The sequence below is a fragment of the Nicotiana sylvestris genome, chromosome 5 (assembly GCF_000393655.2).
Source record: "Nicotiana sylvestris chromosome 5, ASM39365v2, whole genome shotgun sequence".
Classification (NCBI taxonomy): domain Eukaryota; kingdom Viridiplantae; phylum Streptophyta; class Magnoliopsida; order Solanales; family Solanaceae; genus Nicotiana; species Nicotiana sylvestris.
This window is the reverse complement of record NC_091061.1, coordinates 40,753,515-40,770,035: the sequence shown is the minus strand read 5'-3', so window position 1 is coordinate 40,770,035 and position 16,521 is coordinate 40,753,515. Positions and strand designations below refer to the sequence as shown.

The 16,521-nt window shown below is 37.6% G+C and overlaps 2 protein-coding genes across 2 annotated transcripts; one reads left to right on the top strand and one right to left on the bottom strand.

Moving 5' to 3' along the window:
• The first annotated feature begins 361 nt into the window (after positions 1 to 361).
• On the top strand, positions 362 to 733 carry LOC138868549 (uncharacterized). Its single transcript, XM_070146103.1, has one exon. It carries the CDS (start codon positions 362 to 364, stop codon positions 731 to 733), a length of 372 nt encoding a protein of 123 aa, XP_070002204.1.
• Positions 734 to 2,634: 1,901 nt separating this feature from the next.
• Positions 2,635 to 5,414, bottom strand: LOC138868548 (uncharacterized). Its single transcript, XM_070146102.1, has 6 exons — positions 5,297 to 5,414; positions 4,313 to 4,477; positions 3,937 to 4,176; positions 3,759 to 3,834; positions 3,099 to 3,447; positions 2,635 to 2,850 (listed from the first exon to the last, which is right to left on the bottom strand). The coding sequence occupies exons 1-6, from the start codon at positions 5,412 to 5,414 to the stop codon at positions 2,635 to 2,637; spliced, it is 1,164 nt and encodes a 387-aa protein (XP_070002203.1).
• Between the last annotated feature and the right edge of the window lie 11,107 nt (positions 5,415 to 16,521).

Below are 16,521 nucleotides of genomic sequence, written 5' to 3'. Positions count from 1 at the left end.
ACAAGTGAGTGATGAATCTATTAGAGGGCCTACGTCTAAAGTGAAGTCATCTTCAAAGGCATCATCCCTAAAAAGACAAACTCCAAATGAGATAACTCGCGTTCCACCAATGACAAATACAACGGGATCTATTTTTAAAGGAAAGAGCATTGTCTTTAATCGCAAAAAGGAATTCATCTTGGGACTTTGGGAGGATATTTGCAATAGACTCTCCAAAACTCGTGTAGAATTGCTCTCATCTTATAGGGAGCAAATCATTGAGATTTTTCGAGGATACGAAGAAGACGAATATTTTGAATCTTTCTCTATTAGAGGTAATGCCTTTGAGCTTGCCACGTCATATGGCTAAAAGGGATCCAATATGGCTGACAAGACGAGTAAAGATGAAAAGCTAGAGCTGATTTTCAAAGCTAAAGAGCGTCTCGGATCGTTCAAACTTGAAGCTAGTGAGAAAGTCAAGAAAGTTTCCTCTAGTGAAAAGAGACTGAAGAGAGTTGTGAAGAAGTTGCAAACATTACAACAAGAGAGGGAGAAACTCGAAGGTGTAATAGAAGCAATTCAAAAGGAGGTTGAAGAGATTCAGGAAAAAATTTCAGCTGCCGAGACTGAGGTCTCTTCATATGACAACGTAACTTTACTAACTGTTGAAGATTCAGCCAATTTGGAGGAGAAGAAGAAAAAACTGGAGACTAGCTGTCAAGAATTGATCAACTACAAGTTTTGTTTAGATTAGGCTATTAGCATTATCTCCCCTTTTATCTTTATGTTAGATTGACTTACTGGATATTTATTTCATCTTAAATAAGATTTCTTCTCTTTTGCTTTACATTGCCCGACATTTATCTTTGTCGCATAATAACGAACTGTTTGATTTCTCAAAAATTAGACTTCAATATCTAAAATATTCCAAAACATAGAATCAAACATCTTCAGAATCGACCCAAATAATATTTTGAAACCAACTTTAGATTTCACCACGTAGAAAATTTTAGATCTGTGCAGTCTCACCAAAAAAATTATATCTTGGTGTAAGAAAGTCAAAATTATGAATTGCTTAATTTCATGGAAACTAGACTTCAAAAACTAAGACATATCCAAAATTCGGAATCAAACACTTTGAGAATCGTCCCAGATATTATTTTGAAACTAACTTTAAATTTTGACACGTTGATCATTTAAGATTTGCATAGTTTTATCAAAAAAATTATATCTTGGCGTAGAAATGTCAAAATTATAAACAGTTTAATTTCAGGCAAACTAGACTTCAAAAACTAAGACATATCCAAAATTCGGAATCAAACACTTTGAGAATCGTCCCAGATATTATTTTGAAACTAACTTTAAATTCTGACACGTTGATCATTTAAGATTTGCATAGTTTCACCAAAAAAATTATATCTTGGCGTAGAAATGTCAAAATTATAAACAGTTTGATTTTAGCAAACTAGACTTCAACATCTAAGACATATCCAAAATTTGGAATCAGACACTTTTAGAATCGTCCTAGATACCATTTTGAATCTAACTTTAAATTCCAACATGTTGATAGTTTTAGATTTGCGCAGTTTCACCAAAAATATTGTATCTTGGTGTAGAAATGTCGAAATCATGAACCGTTTAATTTTTTGGAAACTTAACATACAAATATATAACATATCCAATATGAAAGATTTAATGCCTTAAGTATAGTTTCATATAATAGTTCAAAATTAATATTAAATTCTGACAAACCTACGATTTCAGATTTGTGCGACTTCACCAAAATTTTTGTATCTTAATGTGGGGATGTTAAAATCACGAACCGCTTGATTTCTTGGAAACTAAATTTCAAAATATAAAACATATCCAAAATATAAAACATCATGCCTTAAGGATAGTTTTAGATGATATTTAGAAGTCGACTTTGGTTTTTGATATGTCGACAATCCCAAATTTGCACAACTTCACCAAATTTTTGTATCTTGATGTGGAAGCCTCGAGATTGCAAGACCTTTTTTAATTACCAAATTTAAATTCAAGAGCTTAATTCTCATCAAATATCTTGGGTTCAAGTCTCACTGAGTTTGAAACGTCGCGAAGGCTTCACCAAAAAAACTTGAAGGTTTGGCGAACATGAAGGCATGGCGAATCCCTGGATTTCAACGCAAATGCTTGGAAGCCTCCTAAAAGATATTAATCATTTTATTGAAGACAACAATTAACCATAGTGGCTTGCCCCCTGTAAATCAAATGGGATACAAAGTTTAACAGAAGAATGATATCTCAGCTCGATTTTCAAGTGTCGATTGAATGGATTACATTCCCACGTACTTCATTCGGACAATGGTTGGGGGATTATGTATCTTTTAAACTTATGTGACTGAACATAGAATGAAACTCTAAGTTGCCTATGTACCTCGGTGAAGAGGATCAAGTCATACTGTAGTTCACAAAGGGTGATTTTTTTGTTTTTTTATTTTTTATTTTTTTATTTCTTTATGTCCTAACTTTTGCCTATGCCGCCTCTTTCGAGGTTTTCAACCTAGCGGACTTTTTTCCTCTTTTTTTGTGTGAGTGGTACACAGTTTAGACTCATGAATGCTAGGAGTATAGGAACATACAATTTAGGCTCGTGCGTCAAGGAGTGTTGTAACTTCAAGGATAATACTTCTTCAAAAACTTCTCATTGATAGGGCCGATTCTCATGCCATCTGCATCAACCAGCTTGTAAGTCGCACTTGAATAAGCTTCTTGCACGACATATGGCCCATCCCATTTTGAAGTGAACTTCCCTGCAGGTTTATGAGAAGTAATAATGGGCCTTCTTATGGCAAGGACTTGATCTCCTACTTGAAAGGATCTTGCCGAACTCTTTTATTGAAGACGCAAGACAATCGAGCTTGATAACATTCAAAACTCTGTTGAGCTTCCAACATTTTCTCATCAAGAGCCTCCAATTTTGCTAATCAAAGTCGAGCATTTTCTTTATTAGTGATGCCTTCTTGAATAGCTAATCATGATAAAGGTATTTGACGTTCGAGTGGCAAGACGGCTTCAACTCCATAAACGAGTGTATAAGGGGTCGCTTGTGTTGGCGTGCGGTGAGTTTTCCTATATGCCCAAAGAGCTTCCTCCATATGGTCATGACAATCCCATTTGGATTTGGAGACGACTTTCTTTAACAAGTTGCATAGAGTCTTATTGAATGCCTCTGCTAGACCATTGACGGCAACATTATAAATAGAAGAGTTACGTTGGTTGAAGCCAAAGAGTTCACAAATCTTGTTCATCAGCCTATTGTCGAACGGCTTGCCATTATCCGTTATTATGTAACGATGAATGCCAAAGCGATAGATAATGTTTACTCGGATGAAACTTGCAATACTGTCCTTCTTTACTTCCTTATGAGCAATAGCTTCAGCCCATTTTGAGAAGTAGTCAGTTGTAGCCAAGATGTATAGGTGACCACTAGAGGACTTTGGCAATGGTCCAATAACATCCAATCCCCAAGCGTCAAACGGTCAGGATGCAACAGTCGGGTGCAACACTTCAGGAGGTTGATGAATAAAATTCGCATAGAATTGACAATCCTTGCATCTTCGAGCATAGTTCAAGCAATCTTTTACCATCGTTGGCCAATAATATCCCATCCTTTTTATATATGGAAGTGAAGCTTTGGTCCATACTGGTGTGACCGATATACCCCAGAATGTGCCTCTTGCAAAGCTTGGAGTGCTTCTGCTTCCCCTAAGCATCGCAACAGTACTCCCTCGAATTACCTTCTGTATAGAGTATCTTTGTAGTAAAGGAAGCGAGGTGCACGGCGACGAATTTCAGTCCTTCTTCTCGGATTTTCTGGAAGTATCCCACAGCATAAGTAGTCGATAATGGGTTATCCCCATTCTTCTTTCTCAACTTTAGAAACAGTGACAAGATGCTTGAGTTCATTTTCTTCACCTTCAGCCTCATTTAGCGGCGGTACTACCCATTTTTGGTAGACAGTAACTTGCGCTTGATCAGGCAAGGTTAACGATGAAGCTAGGGCAGCTAAAGCATCAACCTTCTTATTTTCTTTCCTTGGCACATGCTGAATAGTCACATCACCGATCCACCCCATTAAATTTTTAGCGTAATCATGATATGGGTGTATTTCAGGCTTCTTGACCTCGTAACTACCTAAAAGTTGATGACCACTAACTGGAATCACCAAAGACTTGCAATTACAATTGCTTCATATCAACGGCCATTTCAAGCCCAAGTATTAATTCTTGATACTCAGCAACATTGTTGGAATAGAGTTGTGTAAAGGTGAAGGAGCAGGGCAAGACTTCACCTTGGGAAGTGACAAATGTTACACCAGCACCAGCTCCTCTACAATGCGCAGCACCATCAAAGTACATCTTCCCTGGAGGTTGAACTTCAATGATCATTGCGTCCTCATCAGGTAGTTTTTCAGTTAGCTCCCAGTCATCAGGTATTGGATGATTTGCCAAGAAGTCTGCCAATGCTTATCCTTTTCCAGGCTTTTGAGGGATGTACAATTGCAGGTACCATCTCGCTAGTCGATCACTAAGAAAAGGTTTTTACATCACGAACTTGATGGGATTTGCTTTAGAAACAAGACAGAACATGAGCTTGAAAGTAGTGCTTCAACTTTTGAATTGAGAAGACTAGCGCCAAACATAACTTTTCAATTGGCGAATAATTCAGCTCGTTTGGTGTCATCATCCTGCTCAAGTAGTAAAGAGAGTTTTCTTTCCCCTCACTATTTTCTTGGGCCAGCAGTGCTCCAATAAACCTTTCTTGCGCCGCAATGTAAAGTATCAATGGCTTTCTAGGTATAGGAGTTGCTAAAACTAGAGGCTTCATCAATTAGGTTTTGATACTTTCAAAGGCATTGCTACAAGCTTGGTCCCACTTTAAAAGAACGCCTTTCTTCATGAGGCGACTAAATGGTTGGCACCTCCCAGCTAGGTTCGAGATGAATCTTCTAAGGTATGCTAGATTTCCTTGCAGACTTTTTAATTCAGAAATATCCCGAGGCTCGAGCATTTTCAAAATGGCATGAACTTTCCAGAAGTAACTCCAAAGGCACATTTCAATCGATTCATCCTAAGTTGGTACCTCCGGAGCAACTCAAATACCATTCTCAACTCTTTCAAGTGGTCACTTTTCTCTTTTGATTTTACCACCAAGTCGTCAACATAACATTCAACATTTTTGTGGAGAAGATTGTCAAAAATATTCTACATAGCCCTTTGGTAAGTAGCACCACCATTCTCCAAGCCAAAAGGCATTACCTTGTAGCAATATATACCCTTGGGGCTGTGGAATGCAGTAAGCTCTTCATTTTTTAGTGCCATGAGAATTTGGTTATAGCCCAATGAACCGTCCATGAAAGACATTACCATATAACCAGTAGTAGCATCAACCATCAGATATGGAATAGGAAGCGGGAATTCATCTTTGGGATACGCATTGTTGAGATCCCTGAAGTCAACGTATACTCGAATCTGGCCATTTTCTTCCTTACAGGGACAATACTTGAAACCCATGTTGGGTATTTAACTTCCCGAATAAACCCAGCTTCAATGAGTTTGTTAACTTCGGTTTTAATCAAGGGAACCAAGTCCGTCCTAAAGCGTCTTTGAGCTTGCTTAACAGGACGAGCGCCATTCTTGACAGCAAGGTGATGGACTTCTACTTTAGGGTCCAAGCCAGGCATTTCTTTGTAACTCTAAGCAAAGACATCCCTAAACTCCTTGAGTAACTCAATATAAGTGTTTTCTTCATCAACTTCTAGTAAAACACTTAGGTAGGTGGGTCTCGGTTTTTCATCAGTGCCAAGGTTAACTTCTTTTAAGGCATAATCGTTGCCTTCACCCCTTCTTCAAGTTCCAACGGAGCATCTTTTGTGTTTTCATCTTCTTGAGGGTCTTTATCGTTGAAGGATATGTGATAACATGGTGAAACATCGTCCAGTTTCTCATCATTCTCTAATAAAGATGAAACATCGTGCTTGCCTTGTGTAGTAACATGATACGAAGAACCCACACTTTCTTCGTATTCATTATGTTCTTTAGTGTAGACCATAGTGTATGGCTTCACCTTTAGAACCTCATCACATGAAACCATGACTTTTGTTTGTCGCCTCATTCTAGAATGAACCAGACTTTGGAAATCCTTATAGATCTTCCAAATTTTAAGTGAAGCAGGTGTCCTTGTATTTCGATAATTTCTCTGGAACTTATCCCCTTTCTTTAATGGACCCAATCTCTCAAACACGGAAGTCCTCGCAATTGTTTCTCTAAGTCGATCAAAGATAGAAGGCTTGTTAGAAGCGACAAAATTCATCTTCTATAGTGATATGATTGTTGCTATCCCTTCTTATGGAGATGCGCGCTGGTGACGGTTGCTTGTATCCCAAACCTTTACGTGGTTACCTCGTTGTAGCTTCTGATGGGAGCTTCCCTAACTTTGACGGCTCATTGGGATTATATCCAGCTTTTGCAAATAGCTTGTAAGCGTTAGGATCAAAACCTTCATTTGTTCGCTTTGTAGGGAGTGCCACATTTTGCAAACAATTTTGGGCCACAAACCCTGCAAGTGGCTTTGAGGACAACTTTACTGCCTTAATTTGTTTTACCGAAAGAGTTAACTCCTTTAGCATGTTACTTTGGATGTTAGATGTTTCACCTTCATCTTTCTTCTTTTTAGAGACATATTGGAGTGCATGACTTACTTTCTTGCCATAAGACGCAATATTCCCTCTATAAGATTATTCGTGTTGGGTTGTACCTCCTCAGTAACAGTTTTGGCTCTACTAGTAGTCGCCTCAGCTCTTTTAGTTGTGGGCTCATAATTCTTGCTTTTTATGACATTATCAGCTTTTAGCTCCTTTACAATGTAGTTCTTCAAGTAGAACTTTGCATCGGTGAAGTGTGACTCAACCTCGGTGAATGGCTCGTCATCAGTAACTATCTTCTTTTCGACTTCACCCTCGTAGTATTTTAGACATTGATGGTAGGTAGATGAAACTATTTATTCTCATGTATCCAAAGCCTCCTAAGCAAGAAGTTGTATGAAGTCGTAGCATCGATCACATGCAGCCATGCACTTGATTGCATATCTTCAATGGTGATTCCCAACTTGATCGCACCTACGGCTCTTTGCTCCCTTGGTTGAATGCTTGAATCATCACACGACTTTCTGAGAGTTAGTTTATGGGAATACCAAGTTCTTTCACAGTGCGAATTGGCAAGATGTTTACTGAGGATCCTCCATCAACCAAAATTCGATTTACCCTTTCATCATGCATATATCCAACCAGGTATAATGGGCGGTTATGAGGAGTGTCGCCAAGTAGAAGATCGTCATTCGTGAACGTAACTTTTTCCTCATAAGCATTAACTTCTTGAGGAATGGACTCGACGAGCTTTTTCGAAGATGGTATCAATGGTAGGCCATCACTCTTTTCTTCCTCTTTGTCAGCATGGCAACAAGAGGCATCAATGCCCTCATGAGAAATCTTCGTGCGGAACCAATTTGGTAAGAACTCCTCCAAGGTCACTGGATGTCGTGGCTTTTGAGGATGGTGCACATCCACTTTTGCTTTCTTCAAATGCTTAACTGGATTACATCTCATTGGTCTATTCATCATCACTTTCCTTGTTCGTTGTTCTATTGATTCTTTTTGTGGGCTCCTTTTGTGGCGCCTATGGCGAGTCACCAATGTCCGACCTTCATCATCATCATGGTGGTTTACTTTGACATTGTTATTCTCCAGTAATTCTTCATCTTTGATTTCTTTTAAACTGCATTGCTCATCTAGACTGAATGAGCCAAAGGTAACAGATACTTGGTTCACACTTGCTTTCTCATCTTCAAGCACGATCTTCTTTTCACAGGCCAAGTCCATAACTTTGTCCTTGAAGACAAAGCACTTCTCCAGAAGGTGGCTAACAAGTCAGTGATATTTGCAGTAATTTGGGGCATTTATTTTCCCAGCTTCATTTGGTCGTTTCATCTCCGGAAGCTCAATAAGAGTTAACTCGATGAGTTTTTCAAAAATGGTTGGCACATCAGAATATAGAAATAGGTACTCCTTCTCTTACATTTCTTTTAGATTTAACTTTCCACTTGGCTTATCTTGAAAAGAAGTGGATTTCATTCTGCTTCTTGCTCACTCTCACGACCCAAATCGATGGGCCACGACGGGCACCCGGTACCTTACTAAACCGAGTACCAACATAACGTATCTTTTCATATCATACTATCATAGATAACTGAGCCGGAGAGGCTGCCATGAAATAGGTAGAATACAACATGTAATACCAATTTTTACATAAGACATATGGGCTTCTAAGACCAAAATAACCACTCGTATACTGAACATAGGCCGACAAGGCCATACAATCTTTTATGTATATGACATCTGTCTACAAGCCTCTAAGAATACATAATTGTCATAAAGGTCGAGATAGAGCCCCGTCATACCAAACAATACACACCTAAATCATACTGACCAAACGAGCAACTCTAGAGCAAATGGAGTGCTCCAACATCTTCCGCTGAGCTGATTGCCTACTTGGAGGACTCTCGACCTATCTATCGAGACCCACGGGCATGAACGCAGCGTCCCCAAGCAAAAGGGATGACAGTACGAATAATGGACCGAGTATGTAAGGCACATAAATAATTATGTAAACGACATGGAAGAAATATAGAGTAAATGACTCAACCTATAAGTCTAGATAACTCTGTAAATCATGAAATACTTTTAGTGTCATGCATATAAATATGAATGTCATGTCGTGGATAGGTGCATGCATTCATAACATCATTAAGCCTCTGAGGGCATCCCATCATATTATCTTGGCCACTATGGGCAAAATCCTCAACGTATACCAGCTGATCAAGTGGTGGTGCGTATATAACTCCACAATCTTTCCCATATCCCATATACATATATATACGCATATATAACGCCATTTGGTCATGGGTGAATGTGCATATGTAAATGCATGAAATGCATGTGAAACTATGTTAATAAAATCTTTCGGTACGTCATAAGACCATTACGCCTCTAATTAATATCATGAAATAAACTTTATCAACTTACGTATTTTTGAGACCCATGAACAGATGATAGAATAATAAAACATATGGGAATTCAAGAACATAGGCATCTCTAATACTTCTATGAATAGAGTCATTTATGGAAGTTGTGCATTTGCTCATTTTATTCATGTCATATAGATCATGCCAAAAGACAGAAGGGATAGCCTTAACACACCTGGAGTAGGGAAAAATCTGCATGATATTCTTGGAAAAGGTTGCACCGTACTCCTTTAGAACCGCAAATTTTTATGTTGCTAAGGTGCTAATAATTCTCGTTGGGATTGTTTGGTTGCAAGAAATTTTCTTGAAAACCTTGGAGGAATTTCTAATGCTTGGTTTCAAGGTGTTTTGTATTTGAAGATGTTAGAGATGGAGTGTATTGTAATTAAGAGATTTTGTTGAAAACCTTGGAGGAATTTTCCAACGCCTGGTTGAAGTCCGTCCAAGAAATATGCAAACTCCTTTTGCAATAACAAATCCGTCCAAATTTCTTGTAAGGTGTTAGAGATGATTAGTCAACAATGACTAAGAGTAAGGTAGTTTGTATTTGTTTGCCACCTAATCAATCAATGACTAATATTTATTTGATTAAGAGTGGTTTGCTACCACATTTTGATTTTAATCTTTATCCAAAACTTCAATTACTCCACCCCTAATTATTAATTAACTAGGTAATGTTTCATTATCTAATAATTAACCAATTACTCACATAATTAAGAATTATTTCCATTTGCTTAAAATACTACTCACTTGTCACATACCTTATACACCTTACTATCATGGTCATGTGGTACCTTGTATGGCACTAGTCCATAAATACCGAGTATTTAGCTCCGGCAGTATTTTATCCCAACATGCCAAACTTGGCCGAAAATTCACTTTATTTGACTTGGTTCCCCTCCCTCCTTCACGAATTTACTCCTCACTTGTTTGAAATAGCATAATGCTTATAATCTCAAAATAATCCCATTCCCGAACTTACGTCGATTAACTTACGACGAAACTTTAACATACAAAAATGCGGGGTGTACCATCATTTCCCTCTATGAAATATTCGTCCTCGAATGTTGACTAGTGCACTTATCATTTTCATAGCCTATGTCTTCTGAATACTTTATTACTCTCCTTGCCATCTAGGCAACTATTTTGTGATTAAATCCAAAGGTCAGAGCATTCCCTCATTTAGGCCTCTTTCTCACACCACGACTTATGGTCGGAATTCTTCCAGTCTCGTAACTGTTACTACCTTCTATCATGCAGCCCGTACGATTTTGACCTTGTAAGTGCGCTTATGCGTCTCTTCTTTCCTTTTTCCTCCAATTTTTTTAACCATTACTGAAGTTCTTCGCTCTATATTTTGTCGAACTTACGAATATTGCTATATCTTATTTCATAGACCTGGTTATCCATTCGTATGACTTTACTGGATCTACATAGGTCATACTATACCATAACTTTTACTTCAATTTATCGTTACTGAGGTCTGCAACCAACTCCAGGTTACTCTCGTTGTTTATCCTTAAGACTGGTGGTCTAATCTCATCTCATACTGTTGAACATTTATCCATCTATTATTGATTCACCTTAAAGTTGACCCATCATCTAACACCAATAACTTGATCTCTTATTTAACACTGTCGCTAGGGCAGCGTCTCATTGCGGACATCCGGAGTAATTAGATTGATCTACCTAGGGGTGATACTATACTTCCATAACCGTACTTTATAGAATCCCAATGTGACTCACCTTATATGGGTATTTTAGCCCCTTAAAATTCATAAAATCCTCTTCAAATCATTATTCAATCGAAGACCGAAACTTCATCCTTTATCCATCATAATTACACCCTTATTCCACTACCAGGGCAACATTCCATCTCTTCTAAATGCTACTAGTCTTAGACTCCTTTGAGTTCATTATGTCTATACTGAGCCTTCTATAACTTAGAGAATCCATCAGCTCTTTTATTTTCATGAGCTTAATACCAAGAACTTATCCGTTCTTGTCACTTTTTCACTCACCTTTTCTTATCCTTACTCCTGTTTTTCTAATACCTTGTCGATCTACCATACTTTAGCTTGTGACCTACACATATCTATTCATACTTGTTCGCAGCCTTCCTTTAACTTGCTTGCACCGTAGATTTCCTTATGTTATTCTGGAATATTAAGCGAGACATCACATCGTCTCTAACTCTTCTTTTACTCTCTAATTAGACCTTTCTACACTTAGAAACCATAGGCTGGAAGGTATGCCACTGACGATGCTGCTATCATTCCTGGATACTGGACCCCCGCGCTTCTAGCCGTTTATCTGCAATATAGACTATTCACAAACTTCTGCATTTGAGTATCCCGTACGTTATTCACCTTTACCTTTCTTACCTTAAAATCTTGCACCGTATCTTTTATCTCTTTCATGACCTCCCTTCCACATAGGTGTAATTCATGTTCACAACTTGAAGCTCTATCATAATACTTGCACCTTTGGGGCATACACAATTCGGTGGGAGCTTCATACTAACTTCTTATGAGGTTGGTACTTTTTCTAATTGGCTTTATCGTAGAGCTGTTATAGAATATAGCTACTGTACTATCTCTCTTGTACCTCTGATATTAAGAGAGATTCTGTCATGTTCTTCATCATGAAGTCTATAATTTTCTGGGTCCAATAATCTGAGTCCTGGTTTACTTATTTGGTGTAACTCTTTAGTTTCCTCTTCCTTCTGATCAGTCTTTATGTAGGCTTAAGCTATCTTCCGATCTGCAGCTCTTGGTATTAGACATTATCTTAGCCTTTCATGTGCGTTAGGGAGTATCGATGGTACAATCTTCTAACAACCCGATCCTTTGTCTATGCCTTGGTCTCAATTCTTTCTTTTAACTTATACTGGAGTCTTCTACGGTTGTATGATTGTCAACATATATGTTGCATGGATAATACTCCAAAATATTGAGTGTATTCCATAATGTACTAACTCTGGATCATTGGTCGAATAATTCCTTTCGTTCCATCTCAGCTTTCTTAAAACGTATGCAATTACTTTTTCTGATCTTTTCGCCCCCTTGTTGCATACATACTTAACTTATCCTAGTTCCCACGTATGCCGGAATTTTTGTGCATCTTGTATGGTCTCGAATATTACCTTCGATTTATTGTGAAACTGCTTTTACATAACCATTTCTCCTTCGAGTTACTATATTTAGGTTGCCTTCTTCATTATTTCCTCGGCTAGTCTCCCATTGTAGTACTTAGGGAGGATCCTCTGACTCCTGTAAAGATGCAAGCTTATTACATCGTATACCCGATGGAATATTTGACGTTCATCCTCCCCTCTAATTATCCGTAGTTACTTACCTCCATGCCCTTGTGCTTGTAAGGTTGCTTCCAAACTAATATTTTGACTGTCTTCCCAGTGACATTCTCCTTTATTTCCGTAATACTCATATGGTACCTTTTACTATCCCAACTCTTATCTGTATATTTCTCAAGGATCACGATGTCGTAACTGCGAGGCTGAATTCACTATATTGGGTTTTACTATGTTCATCTTACACGATCTGCTTGACTCATCCATAAACTCCTGTTTAGACATAACTAGGCTCTTCCTGATCAATTACTAACTACTCGTTGGCCCATTCTCACTCAATATTTCGCGTAATCTTTCTTGGGTTATTTCCTTTGTCTTAACTTACGTCTCACACTGGCTCCTTATTTATTAATAACAGCTCGAGCAGGAACCTTTACTTCCCCTCCTTGACGTCGTGCTTGCACTGGAATCGTAGCACATTTTTAGGATTTAGATAATTGCAATCTCATCATCTTTTTCAATTTTTTCGCATCCTTCCTTTACCATTCCATAATTACTAGAACCATTTAATTCTAGCTTAATGCCACATCATTCCATATTCCCCTCGTTAGGGGAGTACTAAGAGTTGGAGCTATGATAACCTACCTACAGATGTTTTATCTCTTCATCTTTGTCATCCTTTCACATCATCGATGACTCTTACTCGCCTTGTGGTAATCCTTCTGTACCAAGGATAACAAAATACCTTACTCGCGAGGGTGACACTTAGTATAACTGGCACATACAGTCCCTTAAGCTGAACTTTGCTCACATTGCTTGCTTTAAGGAAGCATCTTCCTGAATGACCATTCTCTGAATTTCTCATGAATCTTCTTCTGTTGTCCATTCTATTATCGCCGGAACAAAATCTGAAATTCTCATGATGCTAACTATTATCAAATCACTCAGTCCCTAATTCATTTTTGGTTTATCTTGTTTACCAGCCCATACCGATTTCTATTATTCTGGGGTCTAACTTTTCCTTCTGGTAGTTGCGTTGGAGTCACGAACTTATTTTTCGAAGTGAGGATATGACTCTATGGCCTATACTCTTTTGTTTTCTCAAGTCCTGTCACCTCTCGCTTTTCCCTTCACTTGACTATAGACTCTGTAATACAATCATTTTTTTTATCTACCGTTGTCATCCATGTACCACATTTTCCCGCTAATATTTATGCCTATCACTTTATTCTGAAAACTCGAACAAGATATTCTTTTGCTTTTAGCTCCTATTTGCTCAATCTACAGGCTCTTTGGGCTGCCTAACATTCTCCCTCTATTAGGGACGGGAGCCATACTAAGGTATTATTTATCCCTTCAAGGCTTCCAATTCCTATCTTTGTAGTGCTCATATCTAGTTGTACTATTTTAGAGTGCAACATCTAGGAATCTCACGATGAGATGTTTTAGAACATTTGCAATATCCTTCGAAAATGTCAACTAACGCAAATAATCAGTTCACCATTTTGCCTTACTCTAACCTCAGCCAGATCCTGATATCCTGTCCTTTTCTTAATCTACACCTGTTAGCCCTCAATAGGGTATAACTGAGATGGGTATGGCCAATTATACATACCTCTGTTACTGTTGAGGGTAACTCACAATGCTTATATTTTTCTACCGGAACTGTAACACTAATAATCTTCATTAACTTGGTGCCTCGTACCCTTCTTCACTTTGCTTCTTTTATTTGTTGAAACTTGTGTCTCCCTCCTTATTTCTTTTTACCGTAAGAGTAGATAGGCATTCTTGCCTTAGGTATCCTTATCAAGAAGCTTACATATCTTAGTATACACATGATTTGCTGAATACCTCATATTTATCCATCATAAGCATGATGCAAAAATTGAGTTCCTCTGACTGAACTCTTCCATAACTATATCTCTAACCAACCGTCTTTGTGGATGTAGGCATCATCATATTATGAATAAGATAGAGTTTAGGAAATTGAGTTCTTAACTGAGCTCTACCACAAAATCTAGAGTAGGAAGAAAGAGTAACAGTCCTAAATGCCTCGTAGCCTCCTGCTTATAAGTGTGGTGCACGACATACCCATAAACAAGACTCTACTAACATGGCTTGTAGACTCCCTAAAATGGAACTTCTCTGATACCACTTTTGTCACGACCCAAATCAATGGGCCGCGACAGGCACCAGGTACCTTACTCAACCGAGTACCAACATAACATATCTTTTCATATCATACTATCATAGGTAACTGAGCCGGAGAGGCTACCGTGAAATAGGTAGAATACAACATGTAATACCAATTTATACATAAGACATATGGGCCTCTAAGACCAATATAACCACTTGTATACTGAACATAGGCAGATAAGACCATACAATCTTTTACGTACATAACATCTGTCTACAAGCCTCTAAGGATACATAATTGTCATAAAGTTTGGGACAGAGCCCCGCCATACCAAACAATACACATCTAAATCATACTTACCAAACAAGCAACTCCATAGCAAATGGAGTGCACCAACATCTTCTACTGAGCTGATCGCCTACTTGGAGGACTCTCGACCTATCTATCGAGACCTGCAGGCATGAACGCAGCATTCCCAGGCAAAAGTAACATGAGTACGAATAATGTACCGAGTATGTAAGGCACACAAAGAAGTACGTAAAAGATATGGAAGAAATATAGAGTAAATGACTCAACCTGTAAGTCTGGATAATTGTGTAAATCATGAAATACTTTTAGTGTCATGCATATACATATGAATGTCATGTCGTGCATAGGTATATGTGCTCATAACATCATCAAGCCTGTGAGGGCATTCCATTATATCATCTTGGCCACTGTAGGCAAAATTCTCAATGTATACCAGTTGATCAGGTGGTGGTACGTATATAACGTCATAATCTTTCCCATATCCCATATACATATATATATATATATATATATATATATATATATATATATATACGCGTATATAACGTCATCTGGTCATGGGTCAATGTGCATATGTAAATGCATGAAATGCATGTGAAAATATGTTAATAAAATCTCTCAGTACGTCATAAGACCATTATGCCTCTAATTAATATCATGAAATAAACTTTATCAACTTACGTATTTTTGAGACCCATAAACAGATGATAGAATAATAAGATATATGGGAATTCAAGAACATAGGCATCTCTAATACTGCTATGAATAGAGTCATTTATGGAAGTTGTGCATTTGCTCGTTTTATTCATGTCATATAGATCATGCCAAAAGACAGAAGAGATAGCCTTAACACACCTGGAGTAGGAAAAATCCGCATGATATTCTTGGAAAATGTTGTATCGTACTCCTTTAGAACCGCAAATTTTTACGTTACTAAGGTGCTAATAATTCTCGTTGGAATTGTTTAGTTGCAAGAAATTTTGTTGAAAACCTTGGAGGAATTTCTAATGCTTGGTTTCAAGGTGTTTGGTATTTGAAGATGTTAGAGATGAAGTGTATTGTAATTAAGATATTTTGTTGAAAACCTTGGAGGAATTTTCCAACGCCTAGTTGAAGTCTGTCCAAGAAATATGCAAACTCCTTTTGCAATAACAAATCCGTCCAAATTTCTTGCAAGGTGTTAGAGATGATCAGTCAACAATGACTAAGAGTAAGGTAGTTTGTATTTGTTTGCCACCTAATCAATCAATGACTAAGAGTCATTTGATTAAGAGTGGCTTGCTACCACATTTTGAGATTAATCTTTATCCAAAACTTCAATTACTCCACCACTAATTATTAATTAACTAGGTAATGTCTCATTACTCAATAATTAACTAATTACCCACATAATTAAGAATTATTTCCATTTACTTAAAATACTACTCACTTTTCTCATACCTTATACACCTTACTATCATGGTCATGTGGTACCTTGTGTTGATACCCAATTTTTTCCTATATTATTTTCAAAGATGCATATACATCTTTAAAACCATGCATGAGCATCAAATAATATCTTTCTATAACTTCTGCATTTTTCTAAGGATTTTATTAATTTATCCAGTATTTTATTATATAAATAATTACTAATTGCATCACAAATGGTTTTATAATAATTTTACTG